The sequence below is a fragment of the Hippichthys cyanospilos genome, chromosome 12, assembly GCF_059441005.1.
Source record: "Hippichthys cyanospilos isolate Australia breed blue-spotted pipefish chromosome 12, RoL_Hcya_1.0, whole genome shotgun sequence".
In the NCBI taxonomy this organism is placed as follows: Eukaryota; Metazoa; Chordata; class Actinopteri; order Syngnathiformes; family Syngnathidae; genus Hippichthys; species Hippichthys cyanospilos.
The window spans coordinates 7603290-7626200 of NC_142380.1; the positions used below are offsets into that span (position 1 = coordinate 7603290).

The following is a 22911-nucleotide window of genomic DNA, read 5'->3' on the forward strand; positions in this document are numbered from 1 at the left end:
TGACATTCACAGTACAGTATTCCCTCACTATAACGCGCTTCACACCTTTCGCCTTGTCATTATTTTGGCGAATTGTTTTTCCATCAAGGTTTGAATTTTGTGTAGTTGAAAAATTGAGTGTCATTAATAAGAGACATCTTATAAAATAATAATCCTCTGAGAAAATTATATTAACTATAAGGGGTTTCACAGCTTTGAAACATAACAAATTAAAGTTAAAAAAAACTAAAGAAATTAATAATAAATATTTTGTATGTAATATATATATATATATATATATATATATATATATATATATATATATATACATATATAATTACTAATAAATTAAAAAATAATACAAAATAAATAAATGAAAAAAATACTGTACTGTAGAAAAAATATTCAGTATGATTAAAAAAATACACTAATGAAAAACATTTGTGCCAAATGAAAAACCATTTACAACAAACAAAAAAAATAAAAATAGTTAGAATGAACAAAAACATGTGTAATCAACCATAAAATTATACTGGGAAAACATGTACAGTACTGTATAATAAGGAAAAAATGGTAAGGAAAGGAAAAAGAAAACTTATGAAGTAAATTTCATTGTAAATGAAATCAATATATATAATTAACAAATAACTTGGGATAATAAATAAACAAAAAACAAGTTCTACAACTAAGCGGATTTCACTTAATGCGGGTAATTTGTGGAATGTAACCCCCGCCCGTGATAAATGAGGGAACACTGTAATCAAATCCAAATGGGACCCTTACTTGCAATCAATTTTAGGACTTTAGAATGTTGAAAAAAAAAGAAGTAATCATTTAGAAGGCCTGCTTTGCTTGCTTTGAACGAAATCCCAAGCGCACCAGCGAGAGGAAGTGAAAATGAAAAGTACCACAAGGGAGCCACCTTTGCCCCGCCCCCCCCGAAGACGGCGGCGAGGTCAGACGCTCAGGTGGGCAGGCTGATGTTGGCGCTCTCGGCCAGCGGGCTGGACATGCGGATCTGAGAGCTGCTCTTGCTCAGGATGGACAGCTGCGTCCCCCCGTTCACTCCGCTGCTGGCCAGCGACGGGTGCCTCTGCTGCTTCAGGTCCACAGCAAAGTATCGGTTCACCGTCCAGCTGCGCCATTTCCTCTTGATCTCCGACTGCACCTTCAGGGAGAAACTTCACAACGTCATTTTGACATGGAGCTTCAGGCACATGTCTCCTGAAAGAGGAAGTCAAGCCAAAAGATTTCTGTACAGTCATATGAAAAAAAAAAGACGACGCATCATGTATTATTGAAAAGATTATTTTGATGCTGACTTGCCCTTTAACACTCTTGTTGTGTTTGCAAGAAACGTCAATGTCACTTGGACCCCATTATATAAGTATAATCCAAATCCAGTATTTTGTTTTCACCTGTAATGTTTATTTCTCAAGAACAACAATAATATCATCTCTGGGTCAATATGACCCGGGGGTGTGTACATTTATACATAAGTGTCAAACAGTTTTTTTTGGATTGAAAACCCAAGCACAAATGTAAAACAAACAATACTTCATTTGTACCTTTATAATGTGTTTGTCTGTCTGGAAGAACAACAATGTCCTGGGTCAATTTGACCCGGCATGATTTTTAACTAGGTAATACAAACTCATTTGCGTGTAATCCTGCTAACAAGATACGTTAGTTAGCCGGGGAAAAATAACAACAGCAATAGTAATCTTTGGTCCTTTTGACCCAGGGTTTGCTCATCAAAACATCGCAAAAAAATCCATTAAAAAAAGACCATATTTCCCGAAATACGAAGGCCAAAAGTATGGGTGCATCTTATAAATGGTAACTTCCACACATATATATTTTTTTACATGACACCATTTGAGGAAGATTGATCCGTCAGCCACATAAAGAGAGATTTGACGCACTGATGCACATTTTTATGTTGGCCATATTCTTACTTAAAATAATTTCATCACCAGACAAGCCAGTGAACGTTGCAGCTAATAGCAGCTCGTGTTAGCTGAGGTTTTTACAGCATTATTTTCAATGAAACGAGCAGACTGAACCAACATCCGAGTCCATCCTTTTTCCACACATGTATTCCAGTAAAACCAAGAGGTAATAATATCTGCAGCTGATTCAATAAAGAGTAGCAAATGTGGAACTGTGTGCACTTGTTAGAGAACATGGGAAGTCTGTCTCACGATTTTATTACGATTTTAAGGTCTTTGATTCGATTCAAAATCCATTTTCAAGTCAAGACGATTTTTTTGCTTGAAATGATTCGATTTGTTTCAATCAAGAATAATTACTGCTTAAAGAAGCAGATGAGCAAAGAATTATCATACAACTTCAGTAGAATAACAAAGACAGAATAAAAAGGGAAACAATTACTTTTTTTACGTTTACTATTTTATTTTTTCCCCCAAAAGATGGACAATGGACAATTGAATATGAATGATCTCTGCTTTTATCACTTTTATAGTACAAACTAAGAGAACCAAAAAAAAAAGGAACAGGATACATTCTCATTGCAGCACCAAATTATTATGTGAAAACTGTTGCCCAAATGAAAAATATTGATATTTCTCAATGCATCTAAGAACAGTTCTGACATTTTATGTTGATTATTTTCTGTTGACATATATTTATTGATAATTAAGTTAATGTTTTTTTTTTGTGAACAAATCTCTACTGTAATCCCAAAAGATAATGGTTTATGTTTAATATTTTTCTGTGGACAAATACTTATTTATAATTATTTCTTTTTGAGAACAGATCTGATACTTAATGTTGATTATGTTTTGTGGACAAATATTCATGACAATTAATAGATTTCTTTTTAATAACAAATCTCTTCAGTGATCCAAAAGAGGACACTTTAAGTTGATTATTTTGAGAAGTTTGAAAGGTTCTAAAATTTAATAGATCAGTTACTGTTGAAGTTTTGTTTTTTTTTACTCTAAAATGTTTTGCACTAGTTAAAGCATACTTGGCGGAAATCATATTTCGCAGGGGGGTACATTACTAAAAAAGTTTGCGAACCAGTGTATGACATAGAAAATACCAGAAATGGACCCAAAAATTAAGGGTGCGTCCTATATTTAGGGCATTACGGTAAATGATAAAAATGCATACAAATGCCACATTTATGTTAATTTTCACATCGGTCAGTTAAGAGCAGGGTTAAGAGGATGTAAGGTGGGTACACAGCTTACCTCTCCGTTGAGGAAGCAGTAGAGGACGGCGACCACGAAACCCTGCGTGGGGGCCGGACAGAGCAGATGATTTGGATCCGTCCTTTTTTTCCCGACATCAATAGTAAACCGGACTTGCTTTTGTTTTGACAAGCGTTTACCTGGAAGGATCCCAGGCCCAGCTCGAAGACCAGCCGCTCTCTCTTGCTGACGTCCTCGGGGGAGAAGGCGAACACCGTGTAGTGAATTCCAAACAGCGGGATCAGCAGGAGGGTCGAACGCGCCAGACGCCTGAGCGACACACACACGCGCGCGCGCACATCAGAGCGGCATGCGGTGTATGTGCACAAGCACAATAATGAACGCATGAGTTCATTATGGAGGATATAGCGGCGTGTGTGTGTGGTCACGTTGAAACCATCATTAGACATCATCAACGCACAACAAATAACACAGGAGATGTATGATGGCACATACACACACACGCACACACAGACAAGGACAGCACTGGTTGACACGTTCACATTCAAAGTAGTTCTTTAGTCAGATTTTGTACAAAATAATTGAAGGACTTGGTAAACTGTTTACTAATTCATGAGTCAATTTATACATAAAAACATACATTTATTTTGGGGGGTTTCTTGAACACACAAATAAAATATTATTGAAGAACATTGAAATACTCTAATTCTAATGTTCTTAGAAATGACTAATTCAATTGCTTTAAATAAACAAATGTAATTTCTCTTCTCTGGCATAAATAAATACATAAGTAAATGTTAGGAAAGTTACGACTAATAGAATAGAGTAATATCAATATTCAAAGATATTTAATCGGTGAAATGAAAGATCCACCTGTTAAAATTATTATAATGCAGTAAAGGCTTATTTCCAAAATATATACATTTGAAATTTCCAATAAATTGCCCAATAGTTATGTTGTTTTTAAACAAATGAAGCTTCCAAAAATGATTGAATAATTAATATCATATTTAATAATTGAATTTGAATGTAATAAGTTAAATGAAATACAATCACTAATTTATTTTTGTGAAAAAAATCAATAATGGAAAAATTAATACAAATGAAAAAATTACACGACCTAAGTAAATAAAGGACTCTATTGAATATCACATAATTGCATTGAAAATGACATAAGCAAAAAAATTAAATGATGCATGATGAAATCTCATTGATAATAACATTATAAGATATAGTTTTAAAAAAAATCAATTAAATTTAATGTGTCCAAGTATTATAGTTATAGTATAGTAGTAGTATTATTTCTTTTTGTGCGACTCTTAGGGTGAAAAAAAATACTTTTGGAAAAAACTATATTAAAAAAACATTGCATTTAATTTGCCTTAAGTCAAAAAATATATGAGCATGATCAAAGAATTCCAGTAAAATAACATAGATATAATAATAATGTAATAATAACAAATAAATACAAATAAAACAGTAATGCTCAAATTCCGATTGAAAACACGATTAACTTTATCATTACTAAATGGATAAATGCATCACTATGAATACATAAACGTATTGTTATACAAAAAAGAGTGAAAGCTAACTTTAAAATGCTACGAATAATCAACAGTATTATTATACAGCGCTTAACTTTTTGTTTTTGTTCTCAAGTTTTTGTGCGAGCTCACTCGCAAACAGATGCTTTTTAAGCCCTTGAGTTTAGCGCGAGTCGGAGGGGTCGCGCTTGAAATGCCAAGCGTCATGTGCGCGTGGATTTCATGAGTGGCACGAGCCCCCGGGCTTAACGGTAGCTATATCATGCAAACACACACACACACGCACGCACACTTACAGTGTGATGGCGGACAACTCTGACATCCTGCACGAATGCTGAACAGCCTGTGAGGGCTCACTGAAGCATTTCTGAGCACAGCTGCTACACAGCACAAAGACAACACAACAGCACAACAAAGACGTCTTTAAGGACACACTCGCCAGCGTGCGCACGCACGCGCGCACACACACACCCAAGCATACACACATTCTAGGCAAATACTATGATAGACTGGACTTCATTTTCAAAGTCCACTTTTAACACACTTTTCAGGTTTCGAAAAGAGTTGTTTTCTTCTCTCCAACAATGTTAAATGCATTTCAGGTGCCTGTGACACGTTTGTGTAAATACACAGCACAATAGAAAGCCTACACAACCCCTATTTACATGCCAGGTTTTAGTGAAATGTTATCAGAAATGGCAACATTTAGTATATTTAGCATTTTCACTCATTTTTTAAGGCCGACAGAATATTGCGCGCTATGTCTATGTAAACGTGTGGCATCATATGAAAGATTGATTTCCATTCCTTACTTAGTTGTAATACATGTGTTGTAAGTGTGAAAACACCGCCATCCAAAGGTCACAGTTATCACTACAGTGATTAATTGGCTTAATATTGGATAAGCACTTGACAAGGGTGCCAGCTACCTCCCATAAAGAACGTACTCAACATGAATTTTATTAGTTATTAATTTAATCACTATTTTAAAAGATGATACTACTTGTCTATGGCACTGAAGAGGGTGACCTCAAATCTGCAAAGTAAAGACAAATTAAGACAGCTAGATAGCTAGATAGATACTTAGATAGATGGATGTGATTAAGACTTCCCCATATTGATGTGTTTAATTTATATTTTTTAATGTAAATAAAGCTCTATAGCTATGTGCTATGTAAAAGTGTCCCCTTTGCTAGTGGCCATTTGACCTGATGTTTCCTTACAGGTAAATGCTGGATTCATTTCCGCCAATATCAGGGGATTGCAGCTTCTGGACCAGGATGATGATGATCCCCACGAACAGGACAAAATTGACCTAAAAAATTAAAAAAGGAGACACAAAAATACAGCAAAGATGTGTTTTTATGCATGGCATCATCATTTTTGAGAAAAAAAAAACAAAGATGAATAGCTTGTTTGATACCATGATGGAGGCCACAACAGGTCCTTTGATCACCCACCAGAGGGCAGTGTGCTCATTTGTATCCCAGCAGCTTGAGGAAGCGGAGGAAGCACAAGCGTTACAAAAGCTTTCCACAAAGTGATGACTGACCCCTAATTTATACAGTATGGCCGGTTAAAAATAAAATTAAAAAAAGATGGATGAACAGCTCACCCAGTGTCGTGAAAATGAAGCCTCAGCACGGCCCAGACAGTCACACAAATGGTGGGGGTTCCTAATATTAAAAAAAAAAAAAAAGTAGATCATGACTTGTTGCAACACCTTCAAAATTATAGATAGTACATTTTTCCTAATGCATTTTAAATAATTCATAAAAGATGCAGAGGCTCTATCTCGTGCGAATGTTGATGGACCGAAAAAAAAGAAGTACAGTAGTGCCATAAATGCATGAAATTTTACTGATAATCATCTGTAAACTCTGATTTTTTACTTAGCACCGGTACTAGTATTGCAATTACCGTTATCATGAAATAAGACTGGATACTTGATGTCAACACTTACCCATACCTACAGTAGTATACAAATGAATTACAAGTAATAATAATTATTAAATAATTAGTGATAATGTTTGGATTAGGAATGTATTAAATACGTATTGGAAGAACTTTATAAAATAGATAATATATTATATACACAACGTATACAAATGAAGATGATCAAAAGAATATTGTGATCTGAGCTGTGCTAACAAATTTTAAAAAAGCGATTTTGATCGAAATGTTGACAATGAGATTCCTTACCCCAACCGACAATGGTGTACCAGTAGAAATATCGCCTCTCGGGAAAGAATGTCTCCACCAGCAAAGTGAAGAGGTAGAGGCCTTCGATGAAGAGCCAGAAGTAGTTGGACATGACGCAGTAATGGAAGAAAACCATCACAGCTTTGCACGCCACCTGCATCACATGTTTATTGTTTTATTAACGATCTTTCATTATTGCTGGTTTTGTACTTAAGAGCAAGGCAATACTCTTCTTTCTTAGGCGCCTTCTGGTGGAATCTTGGTGTTATCATTCAGTTGAATCCACAGTATTTTTTCCATTTGCATTTGAGTGTCCTATTTTTGGGCGTTCCATGAACACAGCTCAATGTGCCATCTGTTTCTCTCCCAAAGCATCCACTCATAGCAATATGCTCCGCCATTACAATTTTCTTGTAGTCCTCAACATTTATGGATGTGTGTAAAAGCCAATTCGAGTGTGCTCCATGGATGAATGATGCTTGACAGTGCAATTTGTCTCCATTCCCCACCTTTGATGACCTGAGCAGGTTCAAGCGATCATTCCTCGCCGGGTGCCAAGGTAACCATCGCGGCTATGCTAATTTAAGGCTAACAGCAACATGGTCATTAAGTGCAGGCAGTTAGCAGCATTCATCATGGTCATGTGTAGTTACTTTACAATGAGCTTGGTTCGCACACACATATATATATATATATATATATATATATATATATATATATATATATATATATATATATATATATATATATATATATATATATATATATATATATATATATATATATATATATATATATATATATATATATATATATATACTGTATATATATATATATATATATATATATATATATATATATATATATATATTTTTTTTTTTTTTTTTTTTTGCTTGCAGTGGGTGTGACTGACCGTGTGCACAAAGCAGTGGTCGCTATCCTCCTGTGCGTACAGCACACCATCCTTGATGAAGACCGAGATGGCCCTCAGCATGAACGACACAAACAGATTCATGTGGATGAAGTTCCTGGTGCAATGCAGCTTCCTGAAGGGGAAAGAAAGCCATCATCGTAATTAAAAAGAATAAGAAAAAAATAGGGTTAGGGATAGGGTTAGAGGGTTACGGTTAGGGATGGTTAGGGTTAGGGATTATGATCAGGGATTAGGGTTAGGCAGCAGTAAAGTATTAAAAATATCAAACTTTATTCGAAACATTTGAGTTACAACATAACAACCAACCTCAAACACAAGAACATACGGCAATTCAATACAATGAATGTAGACGAATATAATACATTAGGGTTAAGGTTAGGGAGTTAAGGGTAGGGTTAGGGGTTAGGGCTAGGGTTAGGCAGCAGTAAGGTATTAGAAAATATCAAACTTTAGTTCAAATGTTTGGGTTACATTATAGCAACCAACCTGTTGCGTCAAGCATAAGGAGGCAAGAAAGAAGTTCTCAGAATCTTTCTTGTGCTGAATGATGGACTTGGCAAAAGCTTAAGAAAATCCATCTATGGATCCATGAGGCCCTAATTTTTATGATGGTCTTTGTGCTGACCTGAACCTGCAGAGGATGACCATGGCGGTGGTGAGAGACACCAGCGACGTGCTGTATCCCACCGTGTACAGGGCCTTGACCGAGGCGTAGTACATGTCCTAAAAGAAGACATGGAACATGTGAGCCGGAGCCGGGAGCCTGCCGGCGCCAGCGCCTTACCGGTTTGGTGGCGTTGTCGTAGAAGAGGCACACGTCCAGATAGTGGGGGTACGGTTCCGACCAGCCGTCCTCGGTGCAGTTGCGACTCACCCGCCCCATCTCTGCAGGGGAAACGTCCGCGTCACAAGAAAAGCTCTCTCGGGAGCGGGAGTTTCTGCGATCCGCTCACCGTCCTCTGGGCCCATCAGGTCGTGGAAAAACTCGGGGCAGTTGACCACCACCACCTCGCCCACCTCGGCCGCCTGCCAGCATGTCAGGTTGTCCCACATCCAAGGGCACGCTGGGGAAGACAGGCATCGGAATCATTTTTCAGACCAAAACCGCTATGGATTCGCGACCAGTACCACTAGTACTTTTGTGACACAAACTGTTCCCTAAAAGACAATGACAGAACGTTTAAAAATAAACACCAACCATTATAACTATTTTTAATTTGTTTTTTGTCATTTCTAGTATGTGATTGTAAAACTGCCCTAAGAGATCGAATAATAATAGCATCAGCTTGCACCACAGGAAGACAATGTGATAAGGCCAACTATCAAGTCAGATACGATACTTAGCATTAACCACTGTCTCATACCGAGAAATAACCACCCTCACTCCATTCCATCATAAAGGAGCCGTTCCTCACTATTTTATGATTTCATCCATTTATTTATTTCATCTTTCACCTTCAGCACCTCAAAGCATTCGCTCTCTCCAGATGTTCGCCATCATTGACGCTCCAGCGGTTGTATGGCGAGAATGCTGTTCCTCGAAGATGTGTGCAAGTGTGCCTTTGTGGACCTTTCTCTTCTCTTCTGCTTAATGTGTTTTGCTTGTGTGTGCTGAGGCGGACAGGAAGCCAATTACTTTGAAAGGGCAAATCCAAGTCAAATGAGGCACAGTGAGTTGCCCGCCATGCGCTGCATCATCCTCGGCTAGTGGCTGGACTTGCAACATTCATAGACAGAGAAAAAAATCTACTGTAGGTAGATTTATATATTGTATGGCCATATTGCATTTATATGTTAATAACGGAAACGAGAAAGCTCTCTTTCTGTGGTGAGGATTTTTTTTCTTTTAAAGAGGAAACTGAATGCACTGTGAAAAATGGAACTATAAAATTATATTAAAAAAAAGAGTGAAAATATACTCACATATATTATTTAGTGTAATACTACATAGTTATTCTGGTATTTGTTACTTGCAGATGATATCATGAAGCACAAATGCTCACATATATTACGGTACTGTATAACATATTGTATATATTTAATTGCTGATATGTGTAGTTATTAAATATGAATGCAAACACTTTATAAATATTGTATGACAAATCGAAAATGTATGCAGATAGAGGGGTCAAAAAAATCTTGCAATGCTAAGGCATTCGTTTTTTCCTCAAGGAGGACAGTGTACTGTGAAAATTTAAATACATTTAAAAAACACTACTTTTTTTTATAATATAGGTAGCAATTATAGTATTTGTTACCTGAAGGATGAGCAATAATAGCAATAGCATTAAAAGCAATAGTATAAATATTTCAAAAATGATTATAAAGTATAATTTTTAAAAAATGTCTAACAAATTCTGGTATTTGTTCCTTGATATTTATACATAAATATATCAAAAATCTGTAAAAATATATCCACATAAATCCTTTTTATAAAACCTTTAAGAATTCTGGTATTTGTTACTTGAAGGATAAAAAACGATTTAATTGAGGTGAAGAAAATTTATTCCAAAGGAGAGTATAGAATAATGAAATAATAAACAAACAAATAAATAAATAAATAAATAAATAAATATATATATATATATATATATATATATATATATATATATATATATATATATATATATATATATATATATATATATATATATATATATATATATATATATATATATATATATATATATATATATATATATGAAATGACAGAGAATATCAAATATTTACAGAAAGTAAGGCATCGAGAGTCTCTGTCACTAACACACACCTAACACCTAATATGCTTTCTTTTACCATTGCTTAAAATCATTTCATACACACTATATATATATATATATATATATATATATATATATATATATATATATATATATATATATATATATATATATATATATATATATATATATATATATATATATATATATATATATATATATAAATAAAAGGGACTAACTGACCCATGTCCAAGTCTTGATTTGGGTCATGCATGTCCATCTTCTCCATGCATTTGTCATGCTCTCGCTGAATGATGCAGTGCTCCGACTCGGGCGCCACCTGAACAAAAGACACATAAACGTAGCATTAGGAAACATGCGGTCTGCATATTCTCGCAGAAGGGAGGCATTTCTTTGGAAATGGGATGAAAAGTAAGGCAAGGGCATAGCGTTGATACTGATGAGATCATGTTGTGGACAAAAGCATAATGGACAAAGTCGTACGTTGATTCAGTCATTTGCTGATATTTTATTTTTTCCCGAAGTAATCAATGTCAGTGAGGTGGTGTTTTCACGACACATATTTAAGGCTTTTAGGTGCGCTTGGAATCAAAACTACAGTGGTGCTGGGGCTGCATTTGCAATCTGTCATGTATCCACTAGATGAAGCTGCGCTCAAGGGAATTTCAACTCAATGATCAGAGAAGTCAGCAATCATGACATGATCGATATATATAAGGCGCACTGGATTATAAGGCGCACCATCAGCTTTTTAAAAAACTAAGACCTTTAGGTGCGCCTTATAGTGCAGAAAATAAGGTAGTCTGTTTAAATATAGAAAGTGCCTGTACATAGGAAAAAAAATCACATTACTAATGTCTTCCAGAAAAAAATATTATTATTGTAACAGAACCCTAACAACACTAATCAAAACAAGCTACAAGCTCCAACAGGGAAACATAAAACTGGACTTAAGCTGCTCAAATAACAAACCAAACTTATAAAAACAAACCTGCAGAAAACGGGCCTAATGTTTGCAACAGATTCCATACCAACGAGGCACCCTCATTAGTCGCAAACCAAAATTTTATGCCTCATTTCAAAGAACAGCGAACAGTAATCAGCGCAATCACTTTGCCTTGCGCTCCAACCTGCCAAACACAACAGCACGCAGACTAAATTTACGCTCATCATGCGTCCCCTCGCGTCTCCTAATTTCTCTCCGGGCAACAGTCATGTCTATTATAGCTGACTCATCATTTTTAGAATATCACTTGACCTCAGGCATCTCCCTGGCTTGGGGAAACTGGAAGTGACTTACAGCGCCTCCCTCTTTTTCTGCTTAATGATTGTGCTTATCGATGCGTTGCTTTCTTAATCAAACCGACATGAGCGTCGCCTTCCAACGAGTAGATCCATTGTTGCTAGGCAGCAGTACAGCACCAACCACTTTAACTGTCTACATAAATATATATATATATATATATATATATATATATATATATATATATATATATATATATATATATATATATATATATATATATATATATATATATATATATATATATATATATATATATATATATATATATATATATGTGTGTACTGTATGTCACAATTGTATCAAATAAACAAATGTGGGACAACAAAATGGCGCTCCAGGCCACATTAGCATCCATTTTCTTTGGTTAAGCGTCCCACAAAACAGATGTCCAGTCAGATACAGTAGGTGGTTGCAACAGAGCGGCGCTGGCCTCCCCCAAGGCTATTTTCAAGGGCCGGTTAACATGGGGCCAGCCTTCTGACGGCCCTAGACGCCACACGGATAATAAAAGCGCCATTTGAGGTAACGGACCGCTGGCCCCTCGCCCCGGCCACCGCTGACCCATTGGCGGCAGCGGCGCCGTTTGGCACACGTTAAGTACATAGCAATGGGGGGCTCAAGGTGAGGCGGAGAGCGTGGTGGATGCTGTGGGGAAACGTGTCGGCGTGAGGGAGACTTCACCTTTGTTGGGGAGATCTCGGAACAAATTAAAGCATGCATTTGTGACTGTAATAAAACAACAACTGAATACTTATGAAACATCAATTTCTACTGAACTGCTGCTGCTTTTTAATCCTTTCAGGGAACCAAATTTGGTTGGCCATGCATAGGGCTGCATGCCTCTCTATAAATAAAAGCAGGATTTTTTGTATCAGTAACATGTGCTGATATTTATTCTGCGAATTTTTGAAATTTAAAGCAGGGATTCTCAAACTTTTTGGAGTCAGGGACCCCTTTTAGAACGCAAATTTCCAAGCACCCCCATTGCAAATTATTGCGAAAACAAATAAAAAAATAATAATTTAAGCCAAACATAAGCACGCTTTTTATTCAGCAGAGTATTCGATTTGACAACAAGTGTATTTGTTACTTTTCAGCTATACTTATGTTGAAAAAATAAAAGTTGCAAATTGCTCGTCTTCTTATAACAAACCGGGTCAATTTCCCCCAAAAGGTTGCTGCCAATTTTCTATTCAAAAACAGCATTAGCTTTGCTGGCTTAATCACCTTGGTAGCAGACAATTGTAGACACAAAACACATGTTAACAAATTTAAAAAGATCACATTTTTTTTAAAAAATATATGAAATCGGTTGAATTGGTTGCTTTATTGAAAAGTCGTGAAAATTGTTACTCAACAAACAACAAATAAGGACACTAATTACTAATATTTATATTAATAACAATAATAAATTATATATATATATATATATATATATATATATATATATATATATATATATATATATATATATATATATATATATATATATATATATATATATATATATATATATATATATATATAAAAAGGCAGTTGATTAAAAATGCGTAAATTTGAAATAAAAATAGGCATAATTCAATTTTTTGAGAAACCATATTTGGTTCCTTACATTTGATCACATTATCAAGCAAGAGAACCACATGAAACCCATCGAACAAACAGCAAAATGATGTCACTTTACAAATTGATGTTTTAAATCAGTGTCATGTAGCTCTTTATTTAAAGAACCACATTTTGTTCTTTATTTGTGTATGTTTGAGTCACTAGCTGATTTTGTATTACATAAATAAAAATAGCTCAGTAGCTCAAGAACTTTATCTGGTTCCTTCGACACCAACCCACACACCTCCCTAAGAAGTAGCAAAAAACTGGGACGTCTCCAAAACAAATGCAATGCAATTTAAAAAAATCTATATGTGGGGAAGAATATTTAGTAAAAAAAAAAAAATGTAATAAATTATATACACTCCTCAAAATAATGTTTCTCAAAGCAATTTCTCGAATATAGAGGAACAACTATTTGGGGAACCGTATTTGGTTCCCTAAATGAAAGCCCACACTCCACAGTTTGAGGATGTAGAAAAAATGCAATTTCTACAAAATAAATCAAGCAAATCACAAACCTTTTGAACTGTAAAAGAACACCGCTCCATATTTGAGGAACCATACTTGAGGAACCATATTTGGTTCCAGGAACGTGACCCTGATTTCACCAAGCCCACATGTGAACTGAAATAACACTAATTATAAAAAAAATTAATTAAACAGCTCCTTTAATCTTCATTCCATGATTGCATTCCTTCATAGTGGAACGTTAGCAAAAATGGCGGGATGACCTCGGTTTTAAGGACACAAACGGAGGCAGGTGACAATACTCACCAGAGGCAGAAGGATAATCACAGTGAGGATCAAGTCCCTCATGGTCTCCATTGAAGGGCTTCTTCTTGCGTGCGCTTGCGTGCGTTGGCTACAATGCCCCGCCCCCTTTCACAGCACCGTTGAGCATCAAGGGCCCTGCAATAATAAGCGCATCAAGTGAGAACTCATTTCAACTGATTGCATGCACTCCAAAACGCTGGAGGGGACAAATATTCATATTGCAATAAATTGACAAAAAATGTGGAAACATTGCATAAATATACAGTAAGTTATAACAATAACTTCTTTACGGTATATCAAACTATATCACGGTTTGGTTATTGATGCCAATTTATGACTGTAACTTTTTCGATTGTAAGTTTAACTTTTTTCTTACAATTTTTCTTTCTTTTAAGTGGGACCAGTAAGAAACGATGCCAATTTTATGAATGAATTTTTTTAACAAACAAAATAAACTAATGAAAGGCAACAAAATTAAAAAAATAAAAAATCCAGAGCTTTTTGTTAGTTTTTAGTTGCCATACTATTATTTTTTTAACAACAGAAATACTTCAAATTATAATATTACAAAATCAGAATCCTTTATTTTGTGGGTTTTAATTTTTAATTTAATTTTGTTGTAGGTTAACTACACGATTATTATTTATATCTTTCATCCTTCAGACTTGGACCAGGCAATAAAGTATCGATTTTATCAACTTTTGTTTGTTATGAGAACAAAAGCAAAACAAAAAAAGAAATCACTCCTTTTTTGTGTATTTTAATTTATGAGAGTAACTTTATTGCATGTTTACCTTGCAATTTTTTAGTATAATTTCCCTCCAAGTGTGGCCAGACAAAAAGAAAATCAATTTAGTGTCTGTATTATTAGGGCAAAATAATTCAAATAAAAAATGGAGGGGGAAAAAAATATATATATTTTTTCGCTTATTTTCATTTTTGACTGTAACTTTATTGCAGGTTTACTTTGACAAAATATAAATTTTATGTATATTTTTTTTACCCCCCAAATAAATGGAATGGAAAAAAAACATTCAAACTTTTTTGTGAATTTTAATTAATGATGAGAACTTTATAGCAGGTTTATTTCATGATTTTTCTCGATATTTTTCCCCCAAGTGAGACAAGACAAAAAAAAATAATTTTATGTATTTACTTTTAAAAGGGAAATAAACAATAGGAACAAATAGAATCAAACAGTTTTGGGGGGATTTTAATTTATAACTGCAAATTTATTGAAAGTTTAGCTTATTTAGTTTAGCATATTTTTCCACTAAACCAGACCGGACTAAAATTATAAATTTTATGTGTTGTTTATAACAAAAGAAAACTAAAATAAAAGAGAACAAAAGCAAAAAAAAAAAAAAAAAAATTTTTGTGGATTTCCATTTACGACCAAAACTTTACTGCAGGTTTACTTCGCTACTTTTGTCCGTAGTTTTCCTCTAAATAGGACCAGACAAACAAAAATATCGATTTTTTGTTTGTTTGTTTTTTTTTTTAATAAAAGAAACCAACTCCAAAAATTGGGAACATGTCATCTTTTGTGAGCAATAAGGGAACACTAATGAATAAAATTGTCACCTTTAAGACTACCTGATTTTTTATTTTTTTTTTATTTTGATCTATCCCGCATTAAAGCATACTTGACGTAAAAAATAATTCAATGGCATGTATAAATTCATGCGACTAAAGGAAGAGTATGCAAATGGTGAAAGCAAGCATTCGTAATGGTTTTTGATTATCATTGGCCGACCGTCGCCATGGAAACTGCAGCGCGCAACAAGCATTAAAGGAGCGCCACAATATCTCACGCAGCTTTCGCCCTTGAACACAACATGTGCTTTTTATACCCATACAAAGACCACATCTGCATTTGCTTAGTCACTTAAGTTCAAACCGTGCTCCACAAACACTAGTGCAAAAAAAGCCTGCCCTCTTTTTCCATTTAACCACCTTTACCCAAAGGACGTTTTGATTTAAAACCCAATACAATAGAAAAAAAAAAAAAAAAAAAAAAAAGAAAAAAAAAAAAAAAAATATATATATATATATATATATATATATATATATATATATATATATATATATATATATATATATATATATATAAATCCTGAAATTTGGTAGGCTCACAATGAGGACGATTGAAAAAAAAAAATAAATAAAATGAACAACCCAACCACTTGACTTACTCATCCACGCAGCTTCCTGAAACAGCAATGAATCACTGCAAGCGCGCATACACACACATACACACACACTCACAAATGAATGTACACACATTTGCCAATTCTAGTTTACACACATGAACACACATACGCATGGTGTAATAGGGGCAAGGGGGCTTATCTGGACATTGTTGTTGCTTGGACCAGTAAAAATGTCCCCACAGGGACTAATGTCCTCACATTAGAGGTTGTGCCACATCATCAGAGAGACAAGAACACACACAACACACACACACCTACACACACAATCTTACACACACAGACACACACGCACGCAATCTTACACGTGCACACACAAATACACACACTCGCACACAGACACACAGCAGTACTGTACACACTCATTTTGGCCATTTGCTCTTGTTTTTCTGTCTTCGTGTGACACAACTGGTGACATCACATTTTCATTTTAAGGACATTTTTGGCTTGCCCATACTTCCCAAAATACTTTTATGAGCATTAATTTGTCACATATTACCACATCTGCCAGAATGAACATTGTCTTTCATTTTTTTCGACTTTGTTGTTGAGACATTTGTCTGTTGGAAGACATTTCGGCACTCATGCAAAAAGTAAATATATAAAAAGTAAAACCTCGGCTGTTCTACTTTCTGCGTGTTTAATTTTGTTTTTCAGGCATTGTGTGCACCATCTTTTGAAATACTGTAGGGATATTTTGGAGGAAAAATCCCTCTTGGCAAGAAAAACACAGTTGCCAATGTGTGTGAGTTTTCTTGTGTTTCGATCCTTGAGCGGCGCCGTCCTTCACGTTTTGTCAATGAAAATGCCAGAAAGAGCTCCTTGGTGACTATGTGTATGAGTTCTTGTCTTTTGTCTTTGAAAGACGATTTGCCCCCCCCCCCCTCCAAAAAAAAAGACTAAAATGTAAAAGCTAGAATGTACTACTTTTGTCCCTTTTTTTGACCCTTTTTCTGTGTGTATATTGTGGTGTTTCATATTCATATTCTTACATTGTGTGGATCAACTTTTGACATCCCAACTTTATTGAGGGGATATTTGGGGGACTAGTTCCTTTTAGAAAGGAAAAAAAAATCCCAGCGTTAACTTGTTTTAGCACAGTTGAGAATACGTGTGTGTGCAGTCTTGTATTTCTATCCTTGTGTGGAACCAGCCTGACATCCCACCGTTATTGTGTCGATTTTTGGGGGAAAAAAATCCCTGTTGGAATGAAAAATAAGAACAAAAAACATGCTAGTGTTAACTTGTTTTAGAACAGTTGACAATGTGTGTGTGTGCTTGTTTTCTGTCCTTGTGTGGACCCAGCCTTGACATCCCAGTCAACCATTGTGAGGACTCGCGGGGACATTTCGTCAACAAAAATGCCAGGGTGAGCTCCTCGTACGTCCGCGTTGCCCGGACCAGCCTAAATTTCCCTGCAGTAAAAGATGTCCGTGCTACACAAGACAGAAAAACAAGAGCGCATTTACACACTCCTCCTCTCCCTGCACTGACACATTCCACCTCATGTCCCTTCGCCTCTCGTGGCCAATCCAATTAACCGCCGAGCATCTCTCTCGCATGTATTACCCAGCCGTAACTCACAAGCGGGGAGCGGGCGGCGCAAACAAGCACCCGAGACAAAAATAAAAAATAAAAATAGGATGCGGGAGATGAAGAAGAGACTGCAAAGAAATGAGGAAACAAACATGGCAGATTGAAGGGGGAAGGTGTCATGTGACATCACAACTAAAAGGGGCGCTTGTGACTCATCTCAAATCCAAATTGTGGGCTCAACATATGCGTGTGTGTGTGTGTGTGTGTGTGTGTGTGCTATTTGATTGACATACAGGCAGGATAATATGAGGCATTTCGGGGGCGTCCCGATGAAGCTGAAAATTCCTGATGCAAATTCATGAATGTGTCAATGGCCATGTGTCATCACACACGCGCACACACACACGCACACACACACACACTGCGCCCATCCTTAGCTGCACATTGACTCGCATTCAAAAAGCTCATTGAAGTCCTTCGGTGTTTTTTTTTTCAGCCACTGCAGACAAGGCGCATCAAATGGGTAAAAGGTGTAAAAAAAAAAAAATGAAAGCGGAACTTACCGCCGCAAAGGAAGCCATGCTGCTCTTCTCGTTCCTCTTCTTCTCAAAAATATGCACAGTGAAGGTCCTGTCAGTCCGCGCGTCCGTCCTTTCGTCTTCTGCTGCTGCCGCACGACTTGTCTGCTGCTGCTGCTGCTTGTGCTGCTGTGATGAAGACGAGGATGATGAAGAGGAGGGAGAGGAGGGGGGAGTGGGGTGTCAGTTCCTTTGAGATTTGCACCTCGTCACAGTGAAATGAGGGGGAAGGGCGACAAGTGAGATGACAGTTGCTGGAGGAGCAACTAAAGGTGTCAATAAATAAGTCAAAGAGCACATCAACTCGTTCAATGCCAAAGACTTATTTTTACGTTTTTTTTTTTTTGGTTTTGTTTTTTAAAGCGTCCAGACATTCAATTCAAGGTACTTGTTTTCTGTTTTTTTGTTTTTTTTTTCAAATGTTTGGCTTGGTTTTAATGACTGGTACTAAAAGTACTAAAGTAATTAATTACTTCAGGTACTAATGAGCTAGAGTAATTGATTACTTAAGTAATCGATGATTTTAGTACTTAATTGTCTAAGAGTCAAGACATTAAATCCCAGGAACTTGTTTTTTTTCTTCAAATGTTTGGCAAAAGAAAGTTTGAATGACCAGAACTAAATGAATTAAGTACTACAGTAATCCATTACTCAAAGTAAAGTACTTGATTATTTCAGGTACAAAATTCAGGTGTAGACACAGTGTGACACAGTGAGATGACAGTTGCTGGATGAGCAACTAAAGGTATCAATAAATAAATCAAAGAGCACATCAACTCGTTCAGTGCCAAAGACATGTTTTTACGTTTTTTTTTTTCTCAAGCGTCCAGACAAGCCAATATTTTATTCAATATTTTTTTTTCAAACGTTTAGCAAAAGGAAGTTTGGATGACAATAATTAAATGAATTCAATACTACAGTAATACATTACTTTACATATAGTACTTGATTACTACGGGTACTAAACTAAAAATCAAATATTTTGATAATAATTACGGTAGTATTTTTATATAACTAGCACGACACTTTATATGATTAGCACTACTAATACTACTTCTATGACAAGAAAATATTGAGTTTTAAAGAAAATACATACATTAATCTCATTTCAAATGTGAGAAAATTATGTGCTATGGTATTATAGACCTACGACAAACGTTACACACACACATAACAGATTTTCTATCATAGTGGGGACTTCCTATTAACATAATGCATTTACTAGCTTCTAACACTAACTTTAAATATTAGAAATGGATTTGTAACCCTAACCCTAACCTCGAGCAAAATCCAATCCAAAAATATACTTTCAAAGCAAGTCTTGACCCTCATAAAGAGGTCTGAACTTGTGGGGTCAACCAAAATGGTGTCAACAAGAGTCCCCCCACAAAAACAGTAAATCCCATGATTTGATCCCCACCATTTAGCAAAAACCAAGGCCATGTACACACACTCACACTCAGGAAATGTGAACCATTGATAAAAGTGTGCATTGTGTTGTGACCTTTTGCAGATGCCCCAGCAAGCAACAGGTTGGCTTCCCTGCCGGGCGTAATTTGCCAGGCTGCCGAGTGGGCGCGTGGCTCTCCGCCGCCGTGTCGTCGTCGAAAGCGAAATCAGAGGCGCATTCAGGGGAGGTGATCTGCAGCCATGTGACCCGCCTATCGTCAGCACCATGGACAGCGACTCGGGCCTGGAGCTATTGCAGCAGGGGAGCCATCTTGGATCAAACGGACAAAAAGTATTGGGACGGGTCCTAAATAGTCAGCGCACAAAGCAAGGTCCATAGAGAGTAAAGAAAATCATTCATTTGACTATGTGATGCATATTGATCAAACTCACGCACATATATAGGAAATACATACCTGTATTTAAAAAAAACACACAACAGAAACACACATACTAATAACACTTTGGTCAAAAACAACCCAATTGTGGCTAAAAAGGTCCATCCCAAAATTTAGGTCCCAATGTTGAGGCTAGTTTTACTAAAAAAGTTGTCTGATATAAAACGACCCATATTGGGAGATGTTTTGTGCAAAACAATCCACAAAATTATTGGATCAGTCCTTTTTTTTTGTCCCATAACTGGGTCATTTTTAAACGGACTGTTTTTAGAGTGTGTACAAAATAGAAAAACATATATACATACATACAACAACAAAAATGCACACCCTGAAAAAGGGATTAAAAAAAAAACACACACACACAAATGTGGGACAGAAAAAGGGGATCATTCCAATATATGGGTTAATTTGGCCCAATAACAACAACAACTTTAGAGTTTGCCTCTTACAAAATGAACCATTTTTATTTTTTCTTTTTTTCTGCAAAATAACCCAGAAATGTGCGTCAAATTGTCCAAAATAATTGCATCTTTCCTTTTTTTGACCCATAACTGGTTAGCTTTTAACCCCAACATTTTCAGAGTATAATAAGTATACAAAAACATACATACAGACAAAAAAATTGCACAAAAAATGACTGAATGAATTAAGGAATTAATAATGAATTAATCAATCCCAACACCTATTTGTACATCTTTTCAAATTCACATTTGTTTTTTGTTTTTGTTTTTTCAAATGTATTGTTAGGGAAAAAGAACCTCTGAAAATGGATGGTATTGAATGAGTTATTTACCCCATGGAGAAATGAGTAACTTAAGACCCTCTATGGGTATGTGAGATTTGTATAAGCAAATGCAATTGAGTGTTTTTTAATGCTGTGAAAGGAACAGCATATTTATCTTTTCAAATTAAGAGCAAATGAACCGGAACATGAAGCATCTTATTGATTTGTGTTATAGCGCCTACTTTGCAAAACAATACTGCAATTTTCCAGCATACGAGTCAGAAATAAAACACACTGAATGTTCTGGAGTTGCAAGGGTTGGGGGGAGGGGGCGTGTGACGGACTGCCACGATTGGCTGACGTCGGTGATGCAAGCAGCCTTTCATTAACAGGGAGCCTTTACTGGACTTGCCTGAAGGATGTGGACACACACACACACACACACACACACACACACACACACACACACACACACACACACACACACACACACACACACAAAAAAAGGCTCAGTGGCTAATGGTAGGTCTGTTTGGGCTGCTAATAGCAGCATGGGCCTTGTTGCCATGGAGAAAATGCCGGCAGCCAGTCTCCGCCGTTAACGCCCGAAATCGGACATAAAGTTATAGTGCCGAAAGACAAGCGGACATCGTGACAGACAGAAAGTCCATGTGGCGCACTCCAGAAGGGGAAGCGCTGCGCTTCCCCGCTGGGTGAAAATTTGCAACCCGCTGCACCAGTCTGACTCACTCGTTATTTATTTATTTATTTTTTTGTTGGGTCGTTTTGGTTTTAAATTGCACACCGAGTGTTACTTGATGTTAAACACCCCCGCAGCAGCTGTTTGGTCATTTTTACTTCGTTTATTTTCTTAACTCATTCACTACCGGTCTATTGTAGCCTCTCCTCAGGCCCAAAACCCCCAAAAATGGAAAAAAAAAAAAGGATTTGATAAATCACTTATTTTTATTAACTTGTGCAGTATTTTGTCTCTTTACATCAATGACAAAGAAAACACTAGGGAGCTGAAATTTCACCCAGGTGTTGACAACAAGTCTGACCCTTGTGCGGTATTTTGTCCAATCCTTTGATCTTACATCAAAGGTATGTCATATAATTGAAAAAAGACACCAGGAAGCTGAAATTTCACCCAAATGATGAATGTCGAAGTTGACCACTTTATTATCATACTAGCAGGAGTGTCCCATCTCTTGGCTAAAACTATGAGAATCGTGTGGAAGAAAATGACCCAACATTAATTTCCAGATACTACAAGAGTCCAGACATTCAATCCCAGATACTTAAGTATTGATTAAATACTTAAGTATTTGGGATTGAATGTCTGGACTCTTGTCTAAAAATGTGAAAATAAGTCCTTGGCATTGAATGAGTTCATCTCTAACCTTACGTTTTTTGAGTTGTTGGGGGTTGCTCAAGCGACTTGCTCAAGTTTAGCTTACCACATCAATCAAAGCACCCACGCTAACAATAGCTTTCCAACTTTTCCAATTATATGGTCAAAATTGTAAGAGAAATTAGTGAAAAAAATGTATGACCATGGTTACAGTATCTGTCTCCATGCACCGTTTGTGTTTAAATATCTGTGGATGCCTGGGGCTCTTGCTGCAATTGGCCCCCCATTTGCACGCCCCGGCTCTTGGCAAGGTCTACTCGAGTGGTTTTAATTTTCCATGTAAATCATGAGGACAAAGTAGTCAGAGCTCATTTGGCACATGTATCTGCAATATT

The 22911-nt window shown here is 36.2% G+C and overlaps 1 protein-coding gene across 4 annotated transcripts; it reads right to left on the reverse strand.

The window, feature by feature from the left end:
* Positions 1–304: 304 nt before the first annotated feature.
* LOC148414673 (pituitary adenylate cyclase-activating polypeptide type I receptor-like) lies at positions 305–18721 on the reverse strand. 4 transcript variants are annotated; one of them, XM_088429220.1, is made up of 15 exons: positions 18577–18721; positions 14268–14402; positions 10802–10898; positions 8792–8902; positions 8623–8723; positions 8464–8561; positions 7818–7950; positions 6905–7058; positions 6318–6378; positions 6126–6195; positions 5926–6017; positions 4999–5082; positions 3338–3467; positions 3198–3239; positions 305–1147 (listed from the first exon to the last, which is right to left on the reverse strand). In XM_088429220.1, exons 2-15 carry the CDS (start codon positions 14316–14318, stop codon positions 944–946), a joined length of 1428 nt encoding a protein of 475 aa, XP_088285346.1. In that variant the 5' UTR covers positions 14319–14402; positions 18577–18721; the 3' UTR covers positions 305–943. The 4 variants fall into 4 exon arrangements, with proteins under 4 accessions (XP_088285346.1, XP_088285344.1, XP_088285348.1 ...); XM_088429218.1 differs by having other exon boundaries at positions 305–1160; XM_088429222.1 differs by lacking the exon at positions 4999–5082.
* Between the last annotated feature and the right edge of the window lie 4190 nt (positions 18722–22911).

What these genes read in the sequence shown, in the direction of transcription:
- LOC148414673 (XM_088429218.1), bottom strand. Translation starts at nt 14,318, where the DNA reads ATGGAGACCATGAGGGACTTGATCCTCACTGTGATTATCCTTCTGCCT. An exon ending in CTTCATTTTCACGACACTGG is followed by an intron (nt 6,196 to 6,317) that starts GTGAGCTGTTCA and finishes CGCTTCCTCAAG; the next exon opens with CTGCTGGGATACAAATGAGC. An exon ending in AATGAATCCAGCATTTACCT is followed by an intron (nt 5,083 to 5,925) that starts GTAAGGAAACAT and finishes TGTGCTGTGTAG; the next exon opens with CAGCTGTGCTCAGAAATGCT.